The 25,337-nt window shown below is 47.2% G+C and overlaps 2 protein-coding genes across 4 annotated transcripts; one reads left to right on the top strand and one right to left on the bottom strand.

Moving 5' to 3' along the window:
- Positions 1-233: 233 nt before the first annotated feature.
- On the bottom strand, positions 234-14,294 carry khk (ketohexokinase). Of its 3 annotated transcripts, none has more exons than XM_066675982.1 (8): positions 13,884-14,294; positions 12,606-12,722; positions 9,003-9,137; positions 6,416-6,488; positions 5,593-5,739; positions 4,030-4,118; positions 1,726-1,883; positions 234-700 (listed from the first exon to the last, which is right to left on the bottom strand). In XM_066675982.1, exons 1-8 carry the CDS (start codon positions 13,979-13,981, stop codon positions 612-614), a joined length of 906 nt encoding a protein of 301 aa, XP_066532079.1. In that variant the 5' UTR covers positions 13,982-14,294; the 3' UTR covers positions 234-611. The 3 variants fall into 3 exon arrangements, with proteins under 3 accessions (XP_066532079.1, XP_066532078.1, XP_066532080.1); XM_066675981.1 differs by lacking the exon at positions 9,003-9,137 and adding an exon at positions 9,706-9,840 and having other exon boundaries at positions 235-700; positions 13,884-14,293; XM_066675983.1 differs by lacking the exon at positions 9,003-9,137 and having other exon boundaries at positions 236-700; positions 13,884-14,292.
- Positions 14,295-15,550: 1,256 nt separating this feature from the next.
- ankef1b (ankyrin repeat and EF-hand domain containing 1b) lies at positions 15,551-25,212 on the top strand. The gene is made up of 10 exons (XM_066642838.1): positions 15,551-15,664; positions 17,497-17,863; positions 17,941-18,140; positions 19,634-19,783; positions 20,105-20,228; positions 21,553-22,366; positions 22,831-23,057; positions 23,474-23,610; positions 24,514-24,645; positions 25,038-25,212. Exons 2-10 carry the CDS (start codon positions 17,497-17,499, stop codon positions 25,173-25,175), a joined length of 2,289 nt encoding a protein of 762 aa, XP_066498935.1. The 5' UTR covers positions 15,551-15,664; the 3' UTR covers positions 25,176-25,212.
- The last annotated feature ends 125 nt before the right edge of the window (positions 25,213-25,337 follow it).

Below are 25,337 nucleotides of genomic sequence, written 5' to 3' on the forward strand. Positions count from 1 at the left end.
TTCAATGCGGTTGCCGTTAGAGACGGGGTTTTGACACGACTCTGGCTCCATTTTGTAGAGAGTTGTGGGAGCGGAAAAGCAGCTGGTTAAAGGTGAGTCACACTGAGCCGATCCCACACAGTGGAAAAGCACCACATGTTTAAATACTGTATTAATTCAGTTTGAGGATTTAAATCCAGTGTGAGTGTGTGGTTACGGTCTGAATGTAATAACCGCGGTGTGAATCTGCAGTGTGTGCGTCTGGTGTAGAGTAATTAGCAACAAGTCTAATGTGTTATTGTTTATTCACTCATTCACTCCATTTCACTGAACAGAACTGTACCGTCTCAGTAATGATTCATAATCACATCTCCATCTCTCTCGGAATCACAGAACATCTCCGTCATCATCAAATTCACCCCCCCCCCCCCCCCCACATTTCCTGATCCGTCCGTCCAGGCTTCTTCTGATTGGTGCAGAATTATCTACAGCTACTGGTCCCTGTCTGAGCGAGAGAGCAGGAACGGGAGTCTTCCACAACGCTGACGCTTCCTTATTGAACTCCTCCGTTCATCACTCCGTCCTGATTCTGGATCAACTCTCCGTCACCACTCTTCTCCGCCTCATCCCTTTCACTGCACAATCCCATCGTATCCATGGACACCGCACTTCTTCCCTGCAATCTGGCAACCGAATGTGAGCGCTTCCTGTAGGGTCCCCCCTGTGGAAAAGAGGAGAGAGAGAGAGAGAAAGAGAAAGAGAGAGAGAGAAAGAGAGAGAGTAAAAGAGAGAGAGATTTTACTGATACCTTCACTTGACAATTTCCCTACAGCACAAAGACCAAGTCCTACATTAAAGGTGCAATCCTTCGATATAATGAAGCGATATGGCCCTGCCCTGCTCTGTCCTCGTCCGTCTTTATCATTTACCACTTGTTTATCCCTCTCCCTCATGTCTCTGTCCTTGTGTCTTGGTTCTTGTTTTGTTCTGGTTCTGTCCCCACTCCCCACCATCTGCTGCAGTTTGTATGGGAACCGAGGCCTGTAACAGAGCTACTGTCTGTTTGAACCAGCACAGCACCAGAGTCATGGTTTATCCACTGCTTACAGCGTGGTCTCTCACACACACACACACACACACACACACACACACACACCATTTTCCCTTCCTCATACTCTGTGCAGGTTTCAGATCAGATCAGAATGCAGACAACGGGCCTTTGGTGAATGGACCGCACAGCTCCGCTGACCAGGACTCTTCAGTCTCTGAGCTCTTTCTGGAGCTTCTTTATCTCCACACACACACAGATGCCGTCACGATTCCTGCTGAAGTACGGAGTATCCTTTGGTTCCAGCTGGGAACAAATCTTTCCAGTGTTTACATGTCCTTTGTAGTTGCTTTGCTTTATGCGATGAATATCTTGGAGCGTGTCGTGTGGCGGGCAGCAGAGTTCAGAACAAAAGGCCACTGGATCAAAAGCAGAAAATGTCCAAGGGGTGAGTAAAGGAACAGCACTTTCTCCTCCATCAACATCCATGGCTAAAATGCCCTTGAGTAAGACACAAACCTCCCCCTGGTGCAGAGGTGGCTGACTGTGTGTGTGTGTGTGTGTGTGTTTGTGTGTGTGTGTGTTCATTGACATTGATGTGTTTCCTGAATTCTGTCTGATCCTTAGGTTAAACACACATTAAACCAAATAAATAAACAGACGAGGCAGTGCCTTTGAGACGGAGAGGACGGAGTTACCTCTGGACAGAGTGAGGATGACAGAGGCGTTAAAAGTGTCCCCTGCTCCGAGTGTGTCCACAAGTTTCTCAGGAGGAAAAGCATCAGAGTGAACCACAACTCCATCAGGACCCATGGCATCTGCTCCCTTTTCTGCCCAGGCACACACCAGGACAGCCCTGAAAGATCAGCACCACTCTTAAACTCATAATAAACAAGTCAGTTTAATATGAACACAGGCCTGTAACAATATGATCAGCTCTGCTGAGCCCCACAGCTTTAATACACCACAAGTAAAGCAACAGCACCATCTAGTGGCCAATGTTACCCAGAGCAGCACTCACTGGTATGTAGTAGAGGGGGGTGTTTCTGATAAAGTGGCCAGTGAGCGTCAGTAGAGGGGGGGGGGGGGTGTTTCTGATAAAGTAGCCAGTGAGCGTCAGTAGAGGGGGGGGTGTTTCTGATAAAGTGGCCAGTGAGTGTCAGTAGAGGGGGGTGTTTCTGATAAAGTGGCCAGTGAGCATCAGTAGAAGGGGGGTGTTTCTGATAAAGTGGCCAGTGAGCGTCAGTAGAAGGGGGGTGTTTCTGATAAAGTGGCCAGTGAGCATCAGTAGAGGGGGGGTGTTTCTGATAAAGTGGCCAGTGAGCGTCAGTAGAGGGGGGGGTGTTTCTGATAAAGTGGCCAGTGAGCGTCAGTAGAAGGGGGGTGTTTCTGATAAAGTGGCCAGTGAGTGTCAGTAGAGGGGGGTGGTGTTTCTGATAAAGTGGCCAGTGAGCATCAGTAGAGGGGGGGTGTTTCTGATAAAGTGGCCAGTGAGTGTCAGTAGAGGGGGGTGTTTCTGATAAAGTGGCCAGTGAGCGTCAGTAGAGGGGGGTGTTTCTGATAAAGTGGCCAGTGAGTGTCAGTAGAAGGGGGGTGTTTCTGATAAAGTGGCCAGTGAGCGTCAGTAGAGGGGGGGGGGGGTGTTTCTGATAAAGTGGCCAGTGAGCGTCAGTAGAGGGGGGGGTGTTTCTGATAAAGTGGCCAGTGAGCGTCAGTAGAGGGGGGGGGGGGGTGTTTCTGATAAAGTAGCCAGTGAGCGTCAGTAGAGGGGGGGGTGTTTCTGATAAAGTGGCCAGTGAGTGTCAGTAGAGGGGGGTGTTTCTGATAAAGTGGCCAGTGAGCATCAGTAGAGGGGGGTGTTTCTGATAAAGTGGCCAGTGAGCATCAGTAGAAGGGGGGTGTTTCTGATAAAGTGGCCAGTGAGCGTCAGTAGAGGGGGGGTGTTTCTGATAAAGTGGCCAGTGAGCGTCAGTAGAGGGGGGGGTGTTTCTGATAAAGTGGCCAGTGAGCGTCAGTAGAAGGGGGGTGTTTCTGATAAAGTGGCCAGTGAGTGTCAGTAGAGGGGGGTGGTGTTTCTGATAAAGTGGCCAGTGAGCATCAGTAGAGGGGGGGTGTTTCTGATAAAGTGGCCAGTGAGTGTCAGTAGAGGGGGGTGTTTCTGATAAAGTGGCCAGTGAGCGTCAGTAGAGGGGGGGTGTTTCTGATAAAGTGGCCAGTGAGTGTCAGTAGAGGGGGGTGTTTCTGATAAAGTGGCCAGTGAGCGTCAGTAGAGGGGGGTGTTTCTGATAAAGTGGCCAGTGAGTGTCAGTAGAAGGGGGGTGTTTCTGATAAAGTGGCCAGTGAGCGTCAGTAGAGGGGGGGGGGGGGTGTTTCTGATAAAGTGGCCAGTGAGCGTCAGTAGAGGGGGGGGTGTTTCTGATAAAGTGGCCAGTGAGCGTCAGTAGAGGGGGGGGGGGGTGTTTCTGATAAAGTAGCCAGTGAGCGTCAGTAGAGGGGGGGGTGTTTCTGATAAAGTGGCCAGTGAGTGTCAGTAGAGGGGGGTGTTTCTGATAAAGTGGCCAGTGAGCATCAGTAGAGGGGGGTGTTTCTGATAAAGTGGCCAGTGAGCATCAGTAGAAGGGGGGTGTTTCTGATAAAGTGGCCAGTGAGCGTCAGTAGAGGGGGGGTGTTTCTGATAAAGTGGCCAGTGAGCGTCAGTAGAGGGGGGGGTGTTTCTGATAAAGTGGCCAGTGAGCGTCAGTAGAAGGGGGGTGTTTCTGATAAAGTGGCCAGTGAGTGTCAGTAGAGGGGGGTGGTGTTTCTGATAAAGTGGCCAGTGAGCATCAGTAGAGGGGGGGTGTTTCTGATAAAGTGGCCAGTGAGTGTCAGTAGAGGGGGGTGTTTCTGATAAAGTGGCCAGTGAGCGTCAGTAGAGGGGGGGTGTTTCTGATAAAGTGGCCAGTGAGTGTCAGTAGAAGTGTGAGGGGGGGTGTTTCTGATAAAGGTTTGTTACTGTGACGTACCCCTCTCTCACTCGGCTGTAGAGACCCTTCAGAGCGCTGGCAGCCGACTGGAACCCGAACTGAACCGCCACGTCTTTGCTGACGAATACCTGCACAGTTCAACGTAAATATTATTTATTATTGAAATAAATAAAGCTGAAATCACGGCACTCCAGAGCCAGTGTGTCTGTATTAATCACTAAGGGACAAGGGTTTCTCCTGCAGAGCTGTCTGAGGGCTGGAAGGCGGTGAGAAACCTAAACTCTGTGAGATCTCACGCTGAGAAATGTCCTTTTTAACTGTTTGATTCTCTCACAAAGTTTGGCCCAAAGTGGTGACTACGCCCCCTGTCTGAGTACTAACCACACCCCCTTTGAGTGGTAGCCACGCCCACTATCTGCTGCAAAGCCCGACCCTTTGGTGTATGCTTGTTTTATTCCTTTTTTATTCTCCTGTTCATCTATGTGTTTCAGTCGTGTGCTGGTGTTGGAGGGGGCGGGGCCATATTGGGGAGCATGTGTCTGTTTGAGAGTGTAGCTCTAATGTAAACAGAAGTGAAAGACCGATAAATGTATCTCATACACAGCTCCTCTCCCTGCGCTGGAGAGAGTCTCACAGCACTCACACACATAGACCCCCACCTCCTCTGTGTCGGGGGGTAAAGGATCCCACAGTGGAGCATAAAGAGGAGAAAATACAGTTATTCTCTGTTAGCCACATTAGCATTTTCACCATAGGATCTAATGTAAATCTATGAGCATCAGACTCTAATGTGTCTCTCTGCTCTTCTGTCTGAATCTGAGTGAGTTATTCACACACAGATCACACACAAGCTTCAGTCATTGTCTTATTTCACTGCTGTGTTGTTGTAGTGTGTAAGAGATGACAGACACAAGCCCCGTACTCCTCCGTCTCAGTCATTTCCCCCCGTTTACAGGTAAATAATCAGACCCCCACTGTCTCTACGCTCTGAGAGTGAACAGACTCTTGGAGGATAATGTTTTATCGCGACTGTCACCTAAAGTATTCCTCTGGTCAGGGTTAAAGTTTAATAAAGTAGTTCTCCTCGTCTGAAAGTGGGAGTGATCACAAATGTCTCCCTACACCCTCCGTAGGGCACAGTGTGTATCATAAAATAATGGTTTGTGTTCTCCCTGTGTCTGCGTGGGTTTCCTCCGGGTGACTGTCTGTGAGGAGTGTGGTGTGTTCTCTCTGTGTCTGCGTGGGTTTCCTCCGGGTGACTGTCTGTGAGGAGTGTGGTGTGTTCTCCCTGTGTCTGCGTGGGTTTCCTCCGGGTGACTGTCTGTGAGGAGTGTGGTGTGTTCTCTCTGTGTCTGCGTGGGTTTCCTCCGGGTGACTGTCTGTGAGGAGTGTGGTGTGTTCTCTCTGTGTCTGTGTGGGTTTCCTCCGGGTGACTGTCTGTGAGGAGTGTGGCGTGTTCTCCCTGTGTCTGCATGGGATAGGGTTGGTGACCCACCGTCGCCCTGAACTGGATAAGGGTTACAAACAATGAATGAATGAGTGAATGTTTATTTTCAGTATGAAGTGGGTTAATTCTCACTGAGTGAGTTTCTGAAGTCGTACCACGTCTCCGTGAGGGAAGAGCTGATACAGAGTTTCTCTCGTCTTCTCGATCTCTACTGAGATGGTGATAGTGTTGTTTTTCTCCTCGTTTCTGTTGTAGGCCTTCACCTTCTCAATCATCTTCACCTGGTCCTCTGCATTACGACCCTTTAACACACACACACACACACACACACAGACACACACAAAATAAAACCCAATATAGTCGCTCCTGTTTCTCACACAAGCTTGAGTATCAACAACGGCGGTGGTAACGTTAAGCGGTGTGTACTCATGGTGTATCGGCGTGTTGTTGTTGTTTGGGACTGAACACAGCTCCGTCATCAGTTCAGACAGATCAGTAGAGTTTGTTCCTTCCTTGTTGCAGCGTCCAGCTCTCGCTGGATTCTTTCGTCGGCCACCGATCCGAGGAGCGTTTGAACCTCTTCAAAAGACCACGGCGTCATTTTACGAGCTGCCGTCGTGAGTCGGATAAAAACAAACGTGATCTCTGCTGCAGCTGGAGATTTTACAGATGGAGAGTTGGTGCTGGTCGTCTGCAGTGTCTGTAGGTGTGTGTGTGTGAGTGAATGTGTGAGTGTGTGTCACCCTGTGAAGGACTGGCGCCCCCTCCGGGGTGTGTTCCTGCCTTGCGCCCAGTGATTCCGGGTAGGTGGATAAAGGTTACAGACAATGACTGAATTAATTCATTAATTTCTCTGTACTGTTTTAAAGTATTAAACCTACCATGGTGTGCTTTGCCTTCCAATGAGGTACATTAAACATTAAAGTTTATCTCAGTAAAACATGACAGTGTATATATATATTTACATTCAACTCTCACCTCCCAGTGGATCCAATGATACTGACTCAAGTCCAGCTTTGAGAAATCCTCCACACTCACATCAGGAAGGTTTCTGATTGGTCAGAGAGGAGATAAGAGGAATCAGACACAGACTTTGACACTGACGCTGCATAAAGACTGAGCTACAGATATCTCCCTGGTTCAGTGTGTGTCCACATTAAAGTGTAGATCTAAAGTCCACCAACCCACACACTGTGAAACACGACCCCAGTCGGTTTACTGTGCGCTGCCTGAGTCAGAAACACAGGATAAAACGAGCCGCTCTGATTCTGCTCCGCTTCTGACGTCAAGTGCAGAGACTTTAGAATGGCCCCGCCCCCTCCTCTGAGTCTGTCCAATCACAGCGCTGGACCCGTGTTTATGTGAGAGCACAAAGACGAGGTTAAACTCAGCAAAACAGACACAACGAGCGCGGAGAAATAAGAGCACTGAGTAAAAACTGAGAAAACGAGAACGGAGAAAACCCATAGCGTTGTGTCAAATTTCTGTTCTGTGTCTCACTAAGTACAAGGCCAGATTTCATTCATGGGCATTTAAAAGAGCCACAGGGAGGGGGTGCTGTGGGAGCTCACTGACTGGGTTTGGGTTAAAAGATAGAGGAAGAGCCTTCACTCGACTCTGTGCTCACAGCTGTGAGGCTTTATCTCTAAATGTGTGTGATTTGAGCCTCAGTTTCACTGGAGAATCATCTGCTGTGGTGTGTGTTAAACCACAAGTGTGTGTTAGCGCCAGCTGTGCTTCTAAACAGAGCAGAACCGTCTTATTTCACTTATTTACAACTTCTCTGTTCCTCCAGCAGCAGGCGCTGAAATCTGTTCTCTCTCAGACAATGTTTCTTTGTTACTAAGCAACAGATGGTGGAAATGTCTGAATTCTCTTGTGTTTTTAGTGCTACATAGTGAACTAAAGAGTGCCTCACTGTATTACACGCTACTGAAGAGAGAGTAAGGAGCCGGAGGCACAGTCAGTGAGAGCTCTGGGCTGTAGAGATCACCTCCCCCAGGTTTAAAGCAGAGTCAGACTGAGTTGTGTTTTGTGTTTGACGATGTAACAAACAGTTCAAATTATTATAAACCCATTATGGTAATTAATTCAGTTTTTTAATTACATTTGGAAACACAGGGAAATTAGCTGCGGTTTGATTATGAACTGATAAATTACACCATGCAGGTCGGCGGAGGTCAGGAGCAGGTCAGAGGGGTCAGGAGTAGGTCGGCGGGGGTCAGGAGCAGGTCGGCGAGGTTCAGGAGCAGGTCAGGAGTAGGTCGGCGGGGGTCAGGAGCAGGTTGGCGAGGGTCAGGTGCAGGTCGGCGGGGGTCAGGAGCAGGTCGGCGGGGGTCAGGAGCAGGTCAGGGGGTCAGGAACAGGTCGGCGAGGGTCAGGAGCAGGTCGGCGGGGGTCAGGAGCAGGTCAGGGGGTCAGGAGCAGGTCGGCGGGGGTCAGGAGCAGGTCGGCGAGGGTCAGGAGCAGGTCAGGGGGTCAGGAGCAGGTCGGCGGGGGTCAGGAGCAGGTCGGCGGGGGTCAGGAGCAGGTCGGCGGGGGTCAGGAGCAGGTCAGTGTGATTTATTTATTAATGCCATCTACTTTCAATCTAAATTAGCCTGAATTAATACAGCACCACTGCAGAGGGACCTTTAATAACCAGGCTATTAGGAGCAACACCAGCGGCCAGGTGTGTGTGTGTATGTGTGTGTTTCTGTTTGTGTATTGTCTGCTACAGATAGGTTAATGGTCTCACTTATGTCTCACACATGTTTTTTGCTCTGCCCCAAAACCTGAGGACACCACGCCACGTGCCTTTAACCAAACACTAAACACCACAAAGAAACATTTCCCAAACACACAACACAACGTTCACCTCAGGACCCTGCTTCTGTCTCAGCATTTACAATCTCCCTGACACCGCGTCACTGGATAAATCTGAATAAAACAGAAAGCAAAGGCCTGTTGTGAACATATCATTGTTGTGATGTCAAAACCATGAAATTATTGCTAGGAATTATTTTCTAGGCAAAAAGATTTCACCTGTTTAGCCCCGCCCATTCAGCCTACCGCACTTTAGCCCCACCCATTTATCCTACAGTGCTTTAGCCCCACCCATTCAGCATACAGCAGTTTAGCCCCGCCCATTTATAATTACAGTGCTTTAGCCCCACCCATTCAGCCTACCGCACTTTAGCCCCACCCATTTATCCTACAGTGCTTTAGCCCCGCCCATTCAGCATACAGCAGTTTAGCCCCGCCCGTTTATAATTACAGTGCTTTAGCTCCACCCATTCCCACTGAAGTGATGTGGAGGGCTGTTTGTGCAGACGTCTGTAGCAGAGTTAATGGAGTTAAATGTGTTAAAGGATTAAAACGTTGTTCTTGGATCACTGCTGCTTCCACAGGATCCACACACGCGAGACTTTAAAGCAGCCCTCTGTCAGAAGTGTTTCTGTGATAAACCGATGAGCTGATCAGACTTAATACGACATGTTCAGGCCCCTGCAGTGGACTGTCGATCCCGTGATGAAGCTGATGATCAGGAGGTTCTGGAGGATGGAGAACCGGGTTCTGGTCTTACGTGTCTGAGAGGAGGACGGTTCGAGAGCCTGTGCCGAGGCAGACCACGCAGCAGGCACACGGCGTCTCGCCATGAGACTGAAACGAGATGCTCGAGACGTCCACCCCACGGCCCTCGAAATCCCCCACAATGAAACTGACACACACACACACACACACACACACACACAGCTAAAATTATCCAGACGGTAAACTCCTGAGCCACAGTCGAGAAAAGAGACGCTTTATAAACTCAAACCAAACATCTATGAAAGTAGTTGGTCCCCACAGCGCCACCTAGTGCTCACAGAGAAACAGTGCAGAAAAGAGAAGACTTGGTTAAACACACACTCTGCATGTTGCTGCTGTCGTAAAAACCTCTGACCTCATTTCTTTATTTTAGTCCAATTTTGGGTCATTTACATTGGTTCATTCACCATTAGCCATAAGCCTAAGTCCCGCCCATTCAGCCTACAGCATCTTAGCCCCGCCCATTCAGCATACAGCATCTTAGCCTCGCCCATTCAGCATATAGCATCTTAGCCACGCCCATTCAGCATACAGCATCTTAGCCCCGCCCATTCAGCCTACAGCATCTTAGCCCCGCCCATTAGAAAATATAGAGGGTAGAAAGTTAATATGACAACAACAACAAACACATTCCCCTTAGATCTCTCTCACACACACACACACACACACACACACACACAAACACACGTACAAACCTGTTGCTGTGGAGGATGGTGCGGCTGCCCGTGGTCTCGCTGCTGATGACGACAGACACTGGAACAGAGCACTGAGAGCGCTCCAACACCAAAGAAACGTCAACCTCACACACTTTAAAATCATTCAGTAAGAAGCTACACACACCCACACACACACACACATAAACACACACACACACACACACAGCTGCAGCAGAGAGGATCACGATCATCACCGTCTCATGTTCAACACGGTTCAGAGAACAAGAGCACATTAAACAGGAGGAGTTATCAGATTATTGATTATTTATTGATTATCAGACTCAGGAAGATCAGGGATTATCGTAAGAGTATAATCACTGAATAAACGTAAAGGTTGTGTCACGGAGAAGCTGTAACAGCAGTAGGCCTCTAGAGCACACTCTGATAAATGTTAATAGTTAGTGGTTGCTCAGAGGATAATATTTAACCTTGAGGTTTAATCCCAGAGGATCAAGGTCCTGAAATGAAGCTCATATTTATTAGAAATGTCACACAGAGAATCAGCAGTGGATCTAAACAAAGACATGGGCCCTGCGCTGTAGCTACACTTTATTCCTTTTCATTTTTTTATAAAAGTTATATTTTTCTGTTATTATAATCCAGGCGATATATCAGTATCAATAAATGTGATAAATATAAACTATTCACATATCAGTGCCTTTATAAAAATGAATAAATACGACGTATTTACTAGGGGTGTCAAAGTTAACGCAATAAACCTTTAATGTCACTTATGCTTTTAACGATGTTTATGCATTTTATCTAGACTTTTTCCTCATAGTTGTAGTCTAACTGAAGTCAAACTGCTACCAGAGACACTCCACCAGGGGGCGTCAACCATCGTTGGTGTACAAGGCATAACAGGGTGTGAGCAAGAGGCCAGAGACTCCACTGAATGAATGTAAATAAAGATAATGGGTGAGTTTCGCCGAACACAAGGAGCACAGCACTTTGTAGAAATAAGTAATAAAATGTAAACCTGTCCGGTTGAGACATTTATCCTGTTGTTTATAAAGTAAAATAAGTGAAAATGTTTCTTTTTGCAGATGTTTGACTTAAACTCACTAACTGGCAGCATCCACAGGTGTGTGTCAGTATTTCGGTGCTGTAACTGTATGTAGGAGTAAACGACTGTAGCTGGTGTGTGTCAGTATTTCGGTGCTGTAACTGTATGTAGGAGTAAACGGCTGTAGATGGTGTGAGTCAGTATTTCGGTGCTGTAACTGTATGTAGGAGTAAACGGCTGTAGATGGTGTGAGTCAGTATTTCGGTGCTGTAACTGTATGTAGGAGTAAACGGCTGTAGCTGATGTGTGTCAGTATTTCGGTGCTGTAACTGTATGTAGGAGTAAACGGCTGTAGCTGGCGTGTCAGTATTTCGATGCTGTAACTGTATGTAGGAGTAAACGGCTGTAGCTGGTATGTGTCAGTATTTCGATGCTGTAACTGAATGTAGGAGTAAACGACTGTAGCTGGTGTGTGTCAGTATTTCGGTGCTGTAACTGTATGTAGGAGTAAACGACTGTAGCTGGTGTGTGTCAGTATTTCGGTGCTGTAACTGTATGTAGGAGTAAACGGCTGTAGCTGGTGTGTGTCAATATTTCGGTGCTGTAACTGTATGTAGGAGTAAACGACTGTAGCTGGTGTGTGTCAGTATTTCGGTGCTGTAACTGTATGTAGGAGTAAACGGCTGTAGCTGGTGTGTGTCAGTATTTCGGTGCTGTAACTGTATGTAGGAGTAAACGGCTGTAGCTGGTGTGAGTCAGTATTTCGGTGCTGTAACTGTATGTAGGAGTAAACGGCTGTAGCTGATGTGTGTCAGTATTTCGGTGCTGTAACTGTATGTAGGAGTAAACGGCTGTAGCTGGCGTGTCAGTATTTCGATGCTGTAACTGTATGTAGGAGTAAACGGCTGTAGCTGGCGTGTCAGTATTTCGATGCTGTAACTGTATGTAGGAGTAAACGGCTGTAGCTGGTGTGAGTCAGTATTTCGGTGCTGTAACTGTATGTAGGAGTAAAAGGCTGTAGCTGATGTGTGTCAGTATTTCGGTGCTGTAACTGTATGTAGGAGTAAACGGCTGTAGCTGGCGTGTCAGTATTTCGATGCTGTAACTGAATGTAGGAGTAAACGGCTGTAGCTGGTGTGTGTCAGTATTTCGGTGCTGTAACTGTATGTAGGAGTAAACGGCTGTAGCTGGTGTGTGTCAGTATTTCGGTGCTGTAACTGTATGTAGGAGTAAACGGCTGTAGCTGGTGTGTATCAGTATTTCGGTGCTGTAACTGTATGTAGGAGTAAACGGCTGTAACTGGTGTGTGTCAGTATTTCGGTGCTGTAACTGTATGTAGGAGTAAACGGCTGTAGCTGGTGTGTGTCAGTATTTCGGTGCTGTAACTGTATGTAGGAGTAAATGGCTGTAGCTGGTGTGTGTCAGTATTTCGGTGCTGTAACTCTATGTAGAAGTAAACGGCTGTAGCTGGCGTGTCAGTATTTCGGTGCTGTAACTGTATGTAGGAGTAAACGGCTGTAGCTGGCGTGTCAGTATTTCGATGCTGTAACTGTATGTAGGAGTAAACGGCTGTAGCTGGTGTGTGTCAGTATTTCGGTGCTGTAACTGTATGTAGGAGTGATTTTAAAAAAGGACATTGAAACTAAAACTACTTTTAATCACAATTAATTTCACGAAATGATGTGATTAATAGCAAATCACTGTTTAAACCTTTGACACCCCTAATTTTTACACAGTTTTGCAAAGTATAAAATTCATTTAAGGGCTTTAATCAAGACCAAAATAAAAGTATGATTTACTTGAAAGGACTTTCAGATAAAATGTATGCCAAGAATTCAAAGGATTACAGTTTATTTAAAACATTTAAACTTACTCAGCTACAGGTCCGGGAGCTAAAGAGCCCATGAAAGCACATGGCGCCCCCAGCAGGGAGAGAACAGTACAGGAGTTTGAGGCATTCCCTCCTCTCTGCCATCTCTGAGATAAACATCTGCAACAATACAATAACACATTACCATTAACACACCATTAACACCAACACCAGCATCAACAACAACAACAATACAAGTTCTCAAACTAACACTAACAGGGACTCAGTAGATTTGGGAGAGACTGTAGGAGTCTGTAGGGGGAGTCTTTAGCGAGGGTATAAAGAGAATGTGTAATGACAGTCTGTAGAGAGAATCTGTAAGGGGAATCACTGGGGAGTCTGTAGAGAGAGTGTAGGGGGCGAGTCATTAGTCTAAAAGGAGATTGCAAGGAGTGTCTGTAAGGCCAGTGTCTGTGGAGAGTCTGTAAACAAATACTCTAAGGAAAGTATGTAGGCAGTGTCTGTGTGACCACTCACAGGCTACTATTATGGTATGACAAAGTACAACACAGAGAACTCTGAACAGCCAATCAGAACGCAGCAGGCTGAATCCTGACAACCTCAACACACTACAGATATCAGACTGTCCTCAGCACGCCGGTGGCTGAGATCATGTAGTGAGTCACACTGCCACCTTCTGACCCGGAAGAATGGGGTTTGATTCCCTGCTCGGGTAACCACCGCACACCACACCAAGAGTCCTGACATTAACACACATTTACACACGTTCACTGACAGGGCTGCAGTACAAAGCCAGAATCATCACTGCATTCACACACACACACCTCCCATCAGCTTTATTGATCACATTCACCCCACACACATAGAGCACTTATAGGAATTAACACATTCATATTCATGTGAACATTAACCCTGATATTAATAACGCTGCAGCTAGAGCCTGTAAAGTCTGAATAATTTTAATCACCCACACTACAGCATTCACAAACAGAGCTTATAGCAGTCTCTCTCTCTCTCTCTCTCTCTCTCTCTCTCTCTCTCTCTCTCATTGGTTCCCACTGTTAAAGCCACACATTCATGTGTTTATAAATATTCATATTTGAACTCACACGTCATAAACCCCGAATCTTCAGTGCGTTTACACCCTCCTGTCTCCAATCAGTTATTTATTGATCACATTCACTCCTTCACACAGACTGCGGTAAATGCACTAACATTAACACTGCCACAGAGAGAGTGTGTATTACACCTGCTCCTTTAACACACTCCTGTCACACGGTGGCTAATAAAACGCTAATAAAGAGAGTTTCCAGGTTAAACCTGCTGTCAGTGTCCTCCTCGGGGTATTTCTCCACCACATTAATGATGTCCAGACACACGAGTCCGATGCAGAGGATTTTTTTGTCCGTCCGCTCCATGTCCAGCTCGGTTCTGCTGGACTCTGGACTCGGGGTCAAAGGTTAAAAGCGTTAAAACTCAAACTTCTGCAGCTTTACACCGAGACACAGCAAACAGAAACAAGACTCGGCTTCCTAGCTTCACCGAGGTTTACCGAGAGTTGCCGACATATGCCGAGTTTTATCGAGCTACAACGAGCTTTACCGAGCGTCACCGAGCTATAACCGACAGTAACGGTCAGAGCTTTATCGAGCTTTCCCGAGCTTTAATCGAGGTTTTCTTAGCTTTACCTAATGTCTGCCGAAATTTACAGAGCCTACCCATGTGTACCGAGTTTATCGAGTTTCACCGAGCTTCCCGAGCTTTGCCGAGCTGTACCGAGCCTTATCTGTGCCGAGTGTGTTTATGTTGTGGCATTAATGACCGGAAGAGGGCGCACAATCACCGCTCCAGAGGAAACAGCAGCTCATTAGCACGTGCCCGTGGGTCTTTTCACAAACAGAGGACATTTCTACAAAAACTACAAAAGAAAAGTCCGTTTTTGTAGATTACTGATGTCTAAAGGACCCCCCAGTTGTGGAATGACCCGTGTTTAAATAAAACAAATGTAGTGTGGCCCTGAGTCTGCGGTGCTCCAGCTCTGATATAATATAATATAATATAATATAATAAAATATAATATAATATAATATAATATAATATAATATAATATAATATAATATAATATAATATAATAAAATATAATAAAATATAATATAATAAAATATAATATAATATAATATAATATAATATAATATAATATAATAAAATATAATATAATATAATATAATATAATAAAATATAATAAAATATAATATAATATAATATAATAAAATATAATATAATATAATATAATATAATAAAATATAATATAATATAATAAAATATAATATAATAAAATATAATATAATATAATATAAAATTAGAAAATTCTATCATTTATTCTAAGCTATAATTAAAACTCAGCTGATATTTTTAAAGTAAACAATACACATCCATGTATTTGTTACAGGAAATGAATGAATGAAGAGATATATTTAATTAAAAGTCTTGAAAATGTTGTTGAAAGTTGCACCAAAAAGTCTAACTTTTCCAGAAACGTCTGTAAATCAGTTTATTTGATTATGTTTATTAGATGTGTACTCTGCAGAAATAATGCTACATGTAAATAATAGCAATAAATGCTACGTGTTTTAACTGAGTGAATCAACACAAACATCCAGCTCTGTGTTCAGTGTGAGTGAGTGAGTGAGTGAGTGAGTGAGTGAGTGAGTGAAGGGTGAGTGAGTGAGTGAGTGAAGAGTGAGTGAGTGAGTGAGTGAAGGGTGAGTGAGTGAGTGAGTGAGTGAGTGAAGAGTGAGTGAGTGAGTGAGTGAAGAGTGAGTGAGTGAGTGAGTGAGGAGTGTTGTGTATAGATTCTATTGTGATGCGTTATTGACAGATGAACCTGAGCAGCACTGTGTGGTCACAATGCGGAGTGTGTGTCGCCATGGTAACGGGCTCAGACCAGTTCGGCAGGCTGTGCGTCTTTACTCCAGTTGTGTGTCGCTGGGAGATGATGAGAAACAAACTCCTGGCCTCTGCATGAGCAACAACTACAGAAAACTACAGAACAGAGCTTCCATCAGGAACCGGACCGGGATCTGAGCGACTGATCCCAGAGGGTGAGTACCATCCCCCCGACCCGAGCCTGACCCACTCTGACCCTCAGAGAACAGCCTGAGGAGGAGTGTACAGCTGCACATGTGAACTTCTCAGCCATAACATTACAATCACCACCTTGTTTCTCCACACACTGTCCCCTCTCTCAGCTCCACTGTCCCCTGACTGTCCCCCTCTCTCAGCTCCACTGTCCCCTCACTGTCCCCTCTCTCAGCTCCACTGTCCCTTCACTGTCCCCCCTCTCAGCTTCACTGTCCCCTCACTGTCCCCTCTCTCAGCTCCACTGTCCCTTCACTGTCCCCTCTCTCAGCTCCACTGTCCCCTCACTGTCCCCTCTCTCAGCTCCACTGTCCCCTCACTGTCCCCTCTCTCAGCTCCACTGTCCCTTCACTGTCCCCTCTCTCAGCTCCACTGTCCCTTCACTGTCCCCTCTCTCAACTCCACTGTCCCCTCACTGTCCTCTCTCTCAGCTCCACTGTCCCCTCACTGTCCCCTCTCTCAGCTCCACTGTCCCCTCACTGCCCCCTCTCTCAGCTCCACTGTCCCTTCACTGTCCCCTCTCTCAGCTCCACTGTCCCTTCACTGTCCCCTCTCTCAACTCCACTGTCCCCTCACTGTCCCCCCTCTCAGCTCCACTGTCCCCTCACTGTCCCCTCTCTCAGCTCCACTGTCCCCTCACTGTCCCCTCTCTCAGCTCCACTGTCCCCTCACTGCCCCCTCTCTCAGCTCCACTGTCCCTTCACTGTCCCCTCTCTCAGCTCCACTGTCCCTTCACTGTCCCCTCTCTCAACTCCACTGTCCCCTCACTGTCCCCCCTCTCAGCTCCACTGTCCCCTCACTGTCCCCTCTCTCAGCTCCACTGTCCCCTCACTGTCCTTTCTCTCAGCTTCACTGTCCCCTCACTGTCTCTTCTCTCAGCTTCACTGTCCCCTCACTGTCCTTTCTCTCAGCTTCACTGTCCCCTCACTGTCCCCCCTCTCAGCTTCACTGTCCCCTCACTGTCTCTCCTCTCTCAGCTCGACTGTCCCCTCACTGTCTCCTCTCTCAGCTCCACTGTCCCCTCACTGTCCCCTCTCTCAGCTCCACTGTCCCCTCACAGTCTCTTCTCTCAGCTCCACTGTCCCCTCACTGTCTCTTCTCTCAGCTTCACTGTCCCCTCACTGTCTCTTCTCTCAGCTTCACTGTCCCCTCACTGTCCCCCCTCTCAGCTTCACTGTCCCCTCACTGTCTCTTCTCTCAGCTTCACTGTCCCCTCACTGTCTCTTCTCTCAGCTTCACTGTCCCCTCACTGTCCCCTCTCTCAGCTCCACTGTCCCCTCACTGTCCCCTCTCTCAGCTCCACTGTCCCCTCACTGTCCCCTCTCTCAGCTCCACTGTCCCCTCTCTCAGCTTCACTGTCCCCTCACTGTCCCCCCTCTCAGCTCCACTGTCCCCTCACTGTCTCCTCTCTCATCTCACAGGTGTGACGTGGTGGTGGGTCATTTTCAGCGCTGCAGTGACACTGACGTGGTGGTGGTGTGTTAGTGTGTGTTGTGCTGGTGTAGAGTGGATCAGACACAGCAGTGCTGCTGGAGTTTTTAAACCCCTCAGTGTCTGGACCGAGAACAGTCCACCGACCAAAAACATCCAGCCACATCACACCTGTTCTGTGGGGGTCCTGAGCGCTGAGGGACAGGGGGAACTGGTCAGTGGAGCTTATAGAGTGGACAGTGCTTTTAATCTTGTGGCTGATTTCTACCTGTGACAGCTGATGCTGCAGTATTAAATATCTTGTCTTTGTCCCTGGTGTGTGCAGATGTTCTGACCCTGCCTCCTCTCTATCTCTTTCCTCCAGATGTTCCCTAGAGGTGGAATGTCCCCCGTAGCTGAGGGCCGGATGGAGGTGCTGCAGGTGTTTAAGCTGCTGCAGCTGGTGAGGGAGGGTGCTGTGGATAAGATAGAGAAGCTGATCAGACTGGGGGTCCCGGGCCTCATTAACCTGACCGAGCCAAGCGAGGGGCTCGGGGCCCTTCACATCACGGCTCTGTGTAACGCCCTGGACTTGGCCCCGCGGCTCCTGGCCCTCGGGGCTCATCCGGACGTCCGGGACCTGGGGGGCCGGACCGCCGCCATGCGGGCCGCTCAGCTCGGACACTACGCCCTGCTGGAGCTCCTCACCACGCACCACGCAGACATCAACCTACTGGACCACCAGGGGAGGGGTAGGGGAGAGTTACACTGGCTTTATTCAAAGCTCTGTTGTGTGTGTGTATTTAAGTGTGTGTGTGTGTGTGTACAGGTGTGCTGTATTACAGTATCTTCCCGTCGGTGAAGCACGCTCGCTGCCTGCAGGTGGCGCTGCGCTGTGGAGCGGATGTGAACAGTGTGTGCAGTGTGGGGACCCCTGTGCTGCTGAAGGCCTGTGAGAACGCGGGTCAGTGTGAGGACATGTGTCTCCGTCTCCTGGAGAATGGAGCTGACCCCAATGCCACTGACCAGGTGTGTCTCTCACTTTCAACACTGTCCACTCCGAGCCGTGTTCAAAACGGCCCCCTGCTCAATACTCCCTACCCCCTACTTTACTCACTACATAGGGCACTAATACAGACCCATGTAAGGAGTTATGGGTGTGTTTACAGTGTGTTTACTCTGTGTTTACTCTGTGTTTACAGTGTGTTTACTGTATGTTTACTCTGTGTTTACTGTATGTTTACTCTGTGTTTACTGTATGTTTACTCTGTGTTTGCAGTGTGTTTACTCTGTGTTTACAGTGTTTTTTATTCTGTGTTTACAGTGTGTTTACTCTGTGTTTGCAGTGTGTTTACTCTGTGTTTGCAGTGTGTTTACTCTGTGTTTGCAGTGTGTTTACTCTGTGTTTACAGTGTGTTTACTCTGTGTTTGCAGTGTGTTTACTCTGTGTTTACAGTATGTTTACTCTGTGTTTGCAGTGTGTTTACTCTGTGTTTGCAGTGTGTTTACTCTGTGTTTACTGTGTGTTTACTGTGTTTACAGTGTGTTTACTCTGTGTTTGCAGTGTGTTTACTCTGTGTTTACAGTGTTTTTTATTCTGTGTTTACAGTGTGTTTACTGTGTTTACAGTGTGTTTACTGTGTTTACAGTGTGTTTACTCTGTGTTTGCAGTGTGTTTACTCTGTGTTTGCAGTGTGTTTACTCTGTGTTTTACTGTGTGTTTACTGTGTTTACAGTGTGTTTACTCTGTGTTTGCAGTGTGTTTACTCTGTGTTTACAGTGTGTTTACTCTGTGTTTACAGTGTGTTTACTGTGTGTTTACAGTGTGTTTACTCTGTGTTTGCAGTGTGTTTACTCTGTGTTTTACTGTGTGTTTACTGTGTTTACAGTGTGTTTACTCTGTGTTTGCAGTGTGTTTACTGTGTTTACAGTGTGTTTACTCTGTGTTTGCAGTGTGTTTACTCTGTGTTTACAGTGTGTTTACTCTGTGTTTACAGTGTGTTTACTGTGTTTACAGTGTGTTTACTATGTGTTTACTGTGTGTTTACTGTGTTTACAGTGTGTTTACTCTGTGTTTGCAGTGTGTTTACTCTGTGTTTACAGTGTGTTTACTCTGTGTTTGCAGTGTGTTTACTCTGTGTTTTACTGTGTGTTTACTGTGTTTACAGTGTGTTTACTCTGTGTTTGCAGTGTGTTTACTCTGTGTTTACAGTGTGTTTACTCTGTGTTTGCAGTGTGTTTATTCTGTGTTTACTCTGTGTTTACAGTGTTTTTTATTCTGTGTTTACAGTGTTTACTCTGTGTTTACAGTGTGTTTACTCTGTGTTTACTCTGTGCTTACAGTGTGTTTACAGTGTGTTTACTCTGTGTTTACAGTGTGTTTACAGTGTGTTTACTCTGTGTTTACTGTGTGTTTACAGTGTGTTTACTCTGTGTTTACAGTGTGTTTACAGTGTGTTTACTTTGTGTTTACTGTGTGTTTACTCTGTGTTTACAGTGTGTTTATGTGGTGTCTCCCGCAGGGCTCTGGTCGTACGGCTCTGATGGAGGCGGCGAGGTTCGGGAGGGTGAAGCTGGTGAGGGAGATTCTGCGGAGAGGAGGAAACCCAAACAGATTTGACAAGAAGAAAACACACGTCCTTCACCTCGCGGCGCAGGGAGGATTCCTCGAGGCACGAACACAGACACTGTTATAGGTTTAAACTTCAGTGGGAATAGTCCTGTCATTACCCTCTACTCAGCCTCATGCCCGTATAAGGAGTTGTGGGTGTGGCTAAATGTCCATATAAGGAGCTGTGGACATATGTCCATATGAACCAACCAAATTTACCCTCACAAAAGTGAACACAAAAAAACCTGATCTCATTTGGAAGCGCTCAGACTCACAGCTCTTTATATGGACATCCACCACACCCACAGCTCCTTATATGGACATCCAGTCACACCCACAGCTCCTTGTGAGACTCTGAGTCAGTGTCACTCTGTGTGCTCAGGTAATCCAGGTGCTCTCTGCGTATTCGGCTGATTTCAGTGTTCTAGACTCAGATGTAAACACCCCTCTCCACTTTGCGGCTGCGGGAGGATTCACAGAGTGCTGCAGGTTCCTGGCTCAGAGAGGTGAGTGTGAGCAAAGTGTGAGTGTTGTTCTGACATTAACACAGTGTGGGTAGAGTTAGAGTTTTCACTGTGTCACAGGGTTTAGACCCAAACTTTAAAACTGTTCAAATGACTCTTATGTTTTCAGTAAATGTATAGTACATATATATGACTTATTAATAAATAACCTTTACCCCCCGCCCCATGGCTGCACTCCCACAGACCCAGAGCCTGAAAGATGGTCCTGTTTGGTGGCTCCAAAGTTCTGTTCAGAGTTTCACAGACAGGGGGCAGACGTGGGCCACTTCAAATCAAATCAAAGTTTATTTGTCACATTATTCACTGTGTAACCTGCAGAGAGCAGTCACCCGTCCTGTGTGTGCTGTAAAGTGTGAGTCGGTGTTAGACCTGGTTCAGAGTCAGAATTGCCTTTGGGAAGACGCTCCTCCTCTTCCTCTCTGTGTTAGTTTTCAGGAAACGAAAACACTTTCCTGATGAAAACAGAGTGGAGAGTTTGTTGTTTGAAAAACAGAGTGTTATCCCCCACCCCCAGTAATCATTGTAAATATAACTATAAAATCTTATATAGACACAAGAAATATGTTTTTAGCTTTTGAAGGATTGCATTCCCCTTCATCTGCCTCGAGGTGGTTGGCTTCACTACCGTCGCTAACATCACGAGGGTTGCCATGTCTGTGAATTTTAACCAACTTTTTTCATTGAAATATTTCTTCTGTTTTCATACATTTACTTAAAGCTCAAGATGTGTTCTTGGAAAGAGTGAGATTAGCCACATTTCCAATGTGTAGTGTGCCATCTACAGGCCATTCTTGGTATTACTCAGGGATTGCTCTTTAGAAATTGTACGATTTATTCTGTCCCCAAAATTGAAATTAAATGTACGCCCCTTTTCACAACCGATCTGACCCACTTCTGGCAAAGACACAACCTTTGATGGGCGTGGCAAAATGGAGTGGAGTCAAAAGTGGCCCAAGCAGTGAGATCTGGACGTGTGGCGCTCATATAAGTGGTGGTCCACTTATAGCCCATGGTTCCTGCTGAAGAACCCACTGTTCTTTGGTTCCAGATGAGAACTGAATGTTCTGGTTCTTGAAATCCAGGTTTGTTGGTAAAATGCACCGAACAGTTCCTAATTAGTTTCACGATCGAGGACCGTTCCTGTTCCTCATTGGTGGAAAAGTGATATTAAGTGCCATCATTCTCTGAATTAAGTGGGCCATGACAACAGGGGATATGGGTCAGACCTGGGTCAGAACACGTGTGGGACCTTGGTCCTCTTTTGTCCAAATTAAAGAAACCGTACTGTGTTTCTGTTTAATCCCAGGTTGCAACCCGAAGTTAAAGAACGTGAAGGGTCTGGTTCCTCGTCAGATTGCGAAAGAGAAAGGCCACAAAGCTGCTCTGAAGGAGCTGAAGAAGGCGGAGAAGCTCCACAGCAATTTGAACGGAACGGAGAACCCGAATGAGCTATGGGCTCTCACTCTCCACGACTGGAGCTGTGAGCACGAGACAACCCTGAGAAAAGCCTTTGAGGCTGAGATGAAGGAACCTGTGGAAAACGTCTCCAGGGATGCATTTGCGTCTGTTCTACAAGCTCACCATGCTCCAGTGGATCAGGAGAGACTTCAGAAGATCGTAATGGACCACGACAAGAAACGGGAGGGTGTTGTTAACCTCTCCGACTTCTTTAAAGGCCTGGTGTATCTACAGAAAGCTTTCGTTCTTTCCTCCTACGCCCCCAAAACAAAGAAGGGTGGGAAAGGGAAGAGGAAGGGTAAATACGTCTTCCCTCTGCCCATCTGCACACTTCCTCCAGAGCTGATGTCCAGGAGAGAGGGTGGAGGACCGCCAAACTTCATGATTGAAAGCTACCAGCAGTTCACGGACACAAAGCGCTTCAGCAGGGACCGTCCTCCCGTCCACCCTGTGCAGGACGACTCGGCCTGGTACCTGCAGGAGCCGGAGAGGATCTACACCAACATCAGCAGCTGCGTGAAGACAGACGACTTCGAGTCCCTGTACCTGGCCTTCAGTCAGGACGTCCCCGTGGACGTCAGAGACCGCTTCTACAAAACACCGCTGATGACCGCCTGCAGCACCGGCAGGTTTCAGATGGTCAAGTTCCTCATCAGACTTGGGTAAGGGTTTAGTTATCTAGAACCTTTTATACAGAGCTTATTCTTCTAGAACCTCTTGCACACAGAATATATCACAGAAGTCCATATTGTTTATTCATATGGCCCAGGTTATAGATGGTGTTAGGCTGGGTTTCAACCACAGATTAAGATGTGTTCTGGGTCAGGTTTGTGTTGTGTTTTGGGCCAGGTTTAGGGTGGGGTTAAGACTGGGTTTTGGGACATGTTTTAAGTGGGGTTTAGTTTGGGTTTTGGGCCAGGTTTAGGGTGGAGGTTAGATTGTGATTTGGGCCAGGTTTAGGGTGCGGTTTGTGTTATGTTTTGGGCCAGGTTAAGGTTGGGTTTTGGGAAGGGTTTAGGTTTTGTTAACCACCATTTGTCCTATTGTTTCTGTGTTTAAAAATGTGTGTAGTGCTAACAACCTTACTGTGTGTGTGTGTGTGTGTGTGTGTGTGTGTGTATTACAGGGCTGATGTAAATGCGTGTGATCAGTTTAACTGGACTCCTCTGCACCATGCCTGTTTCTCGGGTCATCTGGATGTGTTGGACCTGCTGGTCCGTTCTGGTTCTAAGGTGAACTCTGTGGCTCTGAACGGAGCGACTCCGTTAATGAGGGCGATCGAGAGCGGCCGGGTCAGCTGTGTGGACTACCTCATCCAGCATGGAGCTAACGTCCAAGCCCAGAACAACAAACGTAACGACACACCGAGCACACACACGGGACACTCTGGAGCAGCTGCACATGAGCCTACGGTCACCACGCTCAGTGCCAAGTGTGAACTAGAGGGGTAAAAAACCCTGTTTGGCTCTGAGTATGGTGACGTCAGGCTCTACTCCTCTGGGAAGGTTTATGTATTTGATGCTGGAACATTGCTGTGAGGATCTGATGGAATCCAGCTCCATCTCTTCAGAGAATACATTTTCATGCTCCACGACCCAGTGCAGGGGTCTACACCCCTCTATCCAGTTCTCCACATTGAGGGTGGTGACTTCAGGCTCATGTGCAGCTGCTCCAGAGAGTTTCCTTTCAGTAAAATGTCACCAGACTCTTGCAGCAGTACGTCGGCTGTGTGAGTTCACACTGTAACTCTGAATCGTCTTCCTCTGTAGAGCAGAGCTGTTTGGACATTGCTCGGCAGTTTGGAGACAAACGCATCATCGATTTAATCCAAACGAAGTTGGACCGTCTGTCGAAGCGTAAGGGCGGTAGGAAATCTCCCAATCCAGCCGCTCCCTCGGCACGGAAGGTAAAACTAACCAGTGAAAAGATTAATGTAATGCACACGGACCTCGTCTGAAACACAGCGTCAGAGAGAGGGAGGTCGGCTCTGACCCAGACGACGTGCTGATGTTCAGATTAGATTACATTATTAATCCCCAGGGGGAAATACACAGTGACACAGCAGTGAAGCCACAGCAAACACAACACGACGTACACACTAAGCCTAAACATCCCGAGTTCAGTGTCATAAAGGGGTGTGAGGAATGAGGAATGGAGGAAGACACGTAGATGATTTACTGAAACAGAATAAACAATACTTTAATACAGGGGTTGGACAATGGAAGTGAAACACCTGGTTTTAGACCACAGTAATGTATTAGTGTGGTGTAGGGCCTCCTTTTGCGGCCGATACAGCGTCAGTTGGTCTTGGGAATGACATACACAAGTCCTGCACAGTGGTCAGAGGGATTTGAAGCCATTCTTCTTGCAGGATAGTGGCCAGGTCTCTACGTGATGCTGGTGGAGGAAAACGTTTCCTGACTCGCTCCTCCAAAACACCCCAAAGTGGCTCAATAATATTTAGATCTGGTGACTGTGCAGGCCATGGGAGATGTTCACCTTCACTTTCATGTTCATCAAACCAGTCTTTCACCAGTCTCGCTGTGTGTATTGGTGCGTTGTCATCCTGAGACACGGTACCGCCTTCAGGACACAGTGTTTGAACCATTGGATGCACATGGTCTTACTGGTGCAGTGTGCAGTTAATGAACATTGTCCACCAGGCTGCTCCAATTTAGCCCTGAGTCCTCCCACACTACAATGACTGGTGTCTTTCAGTTTCACTGTCCAACCCCTATGCGTGTATGTATATATATAAGATCTATTTACTGTCTGTCCTCTCACGGTTAAACCCTCTCTCTCTGTGCAGGTGGTTCCTCCTCTGATGAAGAACACAGTGGAGAAGAAAGAGGACCTGAAGGAGAACATCATCACTCTGAACCCTCACAGTTTCATCTCAGCCTCCTCTGATAAACACGACATTGGCTTTACACCCAGAACTGTGAGTCCGTCAGGAAGAGTCACAGTTACACACGGGGACACTAGTCCATCTGTTTATCCCCCACAGAGCAGGTGTGATGTGGTGGTGGATCATTCTCAGCGCTGCAGTGACACTGACGTGGTGGTGGTGTGTTAGTGTGTGTTGTGCTGGTGTAGAGTGGATCAGACACAGCAGTGCTGCTGGAGTTTTTAAACCCCTCAGTGTCTGGACCGAGAACAGTCCACCGACCAAAAACATCCAGCCGACAGCGTCCTGTGGGCAGTGTCCTGCGCTTGTTTATTTACCAGGTTGTTTGTTGTGCTGTTGACTCTATTGTTTACAGTGTTGTGTACCATGTTGTTTACCCTGTGTGTGTGTGTGTGTGTGTGTGTGTGTGTGTGTGTGTGTGTTAGGTGTGGGGGAAACGCCTGGCTACTTCTGCTCAGCACATGGAGAGAAAGGTGGACAGAAGAAATCATCTCTTTCCAGAGGTGGAGTTTAAAGGCTTCGTCTTCCAGAAAACACTGGACCTGACCGCGGTCGGCAGATAGAGGAGTAAACAGAAGAGTTAACTCTCATCCACACAGACTCGCTGCTCATTTACTGACTTTAACCCTTTCATACTTTAACCCTTCCATGTCAGAGCTCTCCACAAACACAGGCACCGCAGGTAAACACAAGCAGGACGTGTTACAATATCATCCCTCACCAGC

The sequence above is a fragment of the Hoplias malabaricus genome, chromosome 1 (assembly GCF_029633855.1).
Source record: "Hoplias malabaricus isolate fHopMal1 chromosome 1, fHopMal1.hap1, whole genome shotgun sequence".
Lineage (NCBI taxonomy): Eukaryota > Metazoa > Chordata > Actinopteri > Characiformes > Erythrinidae > Hoplias > Hoplias malabaricus.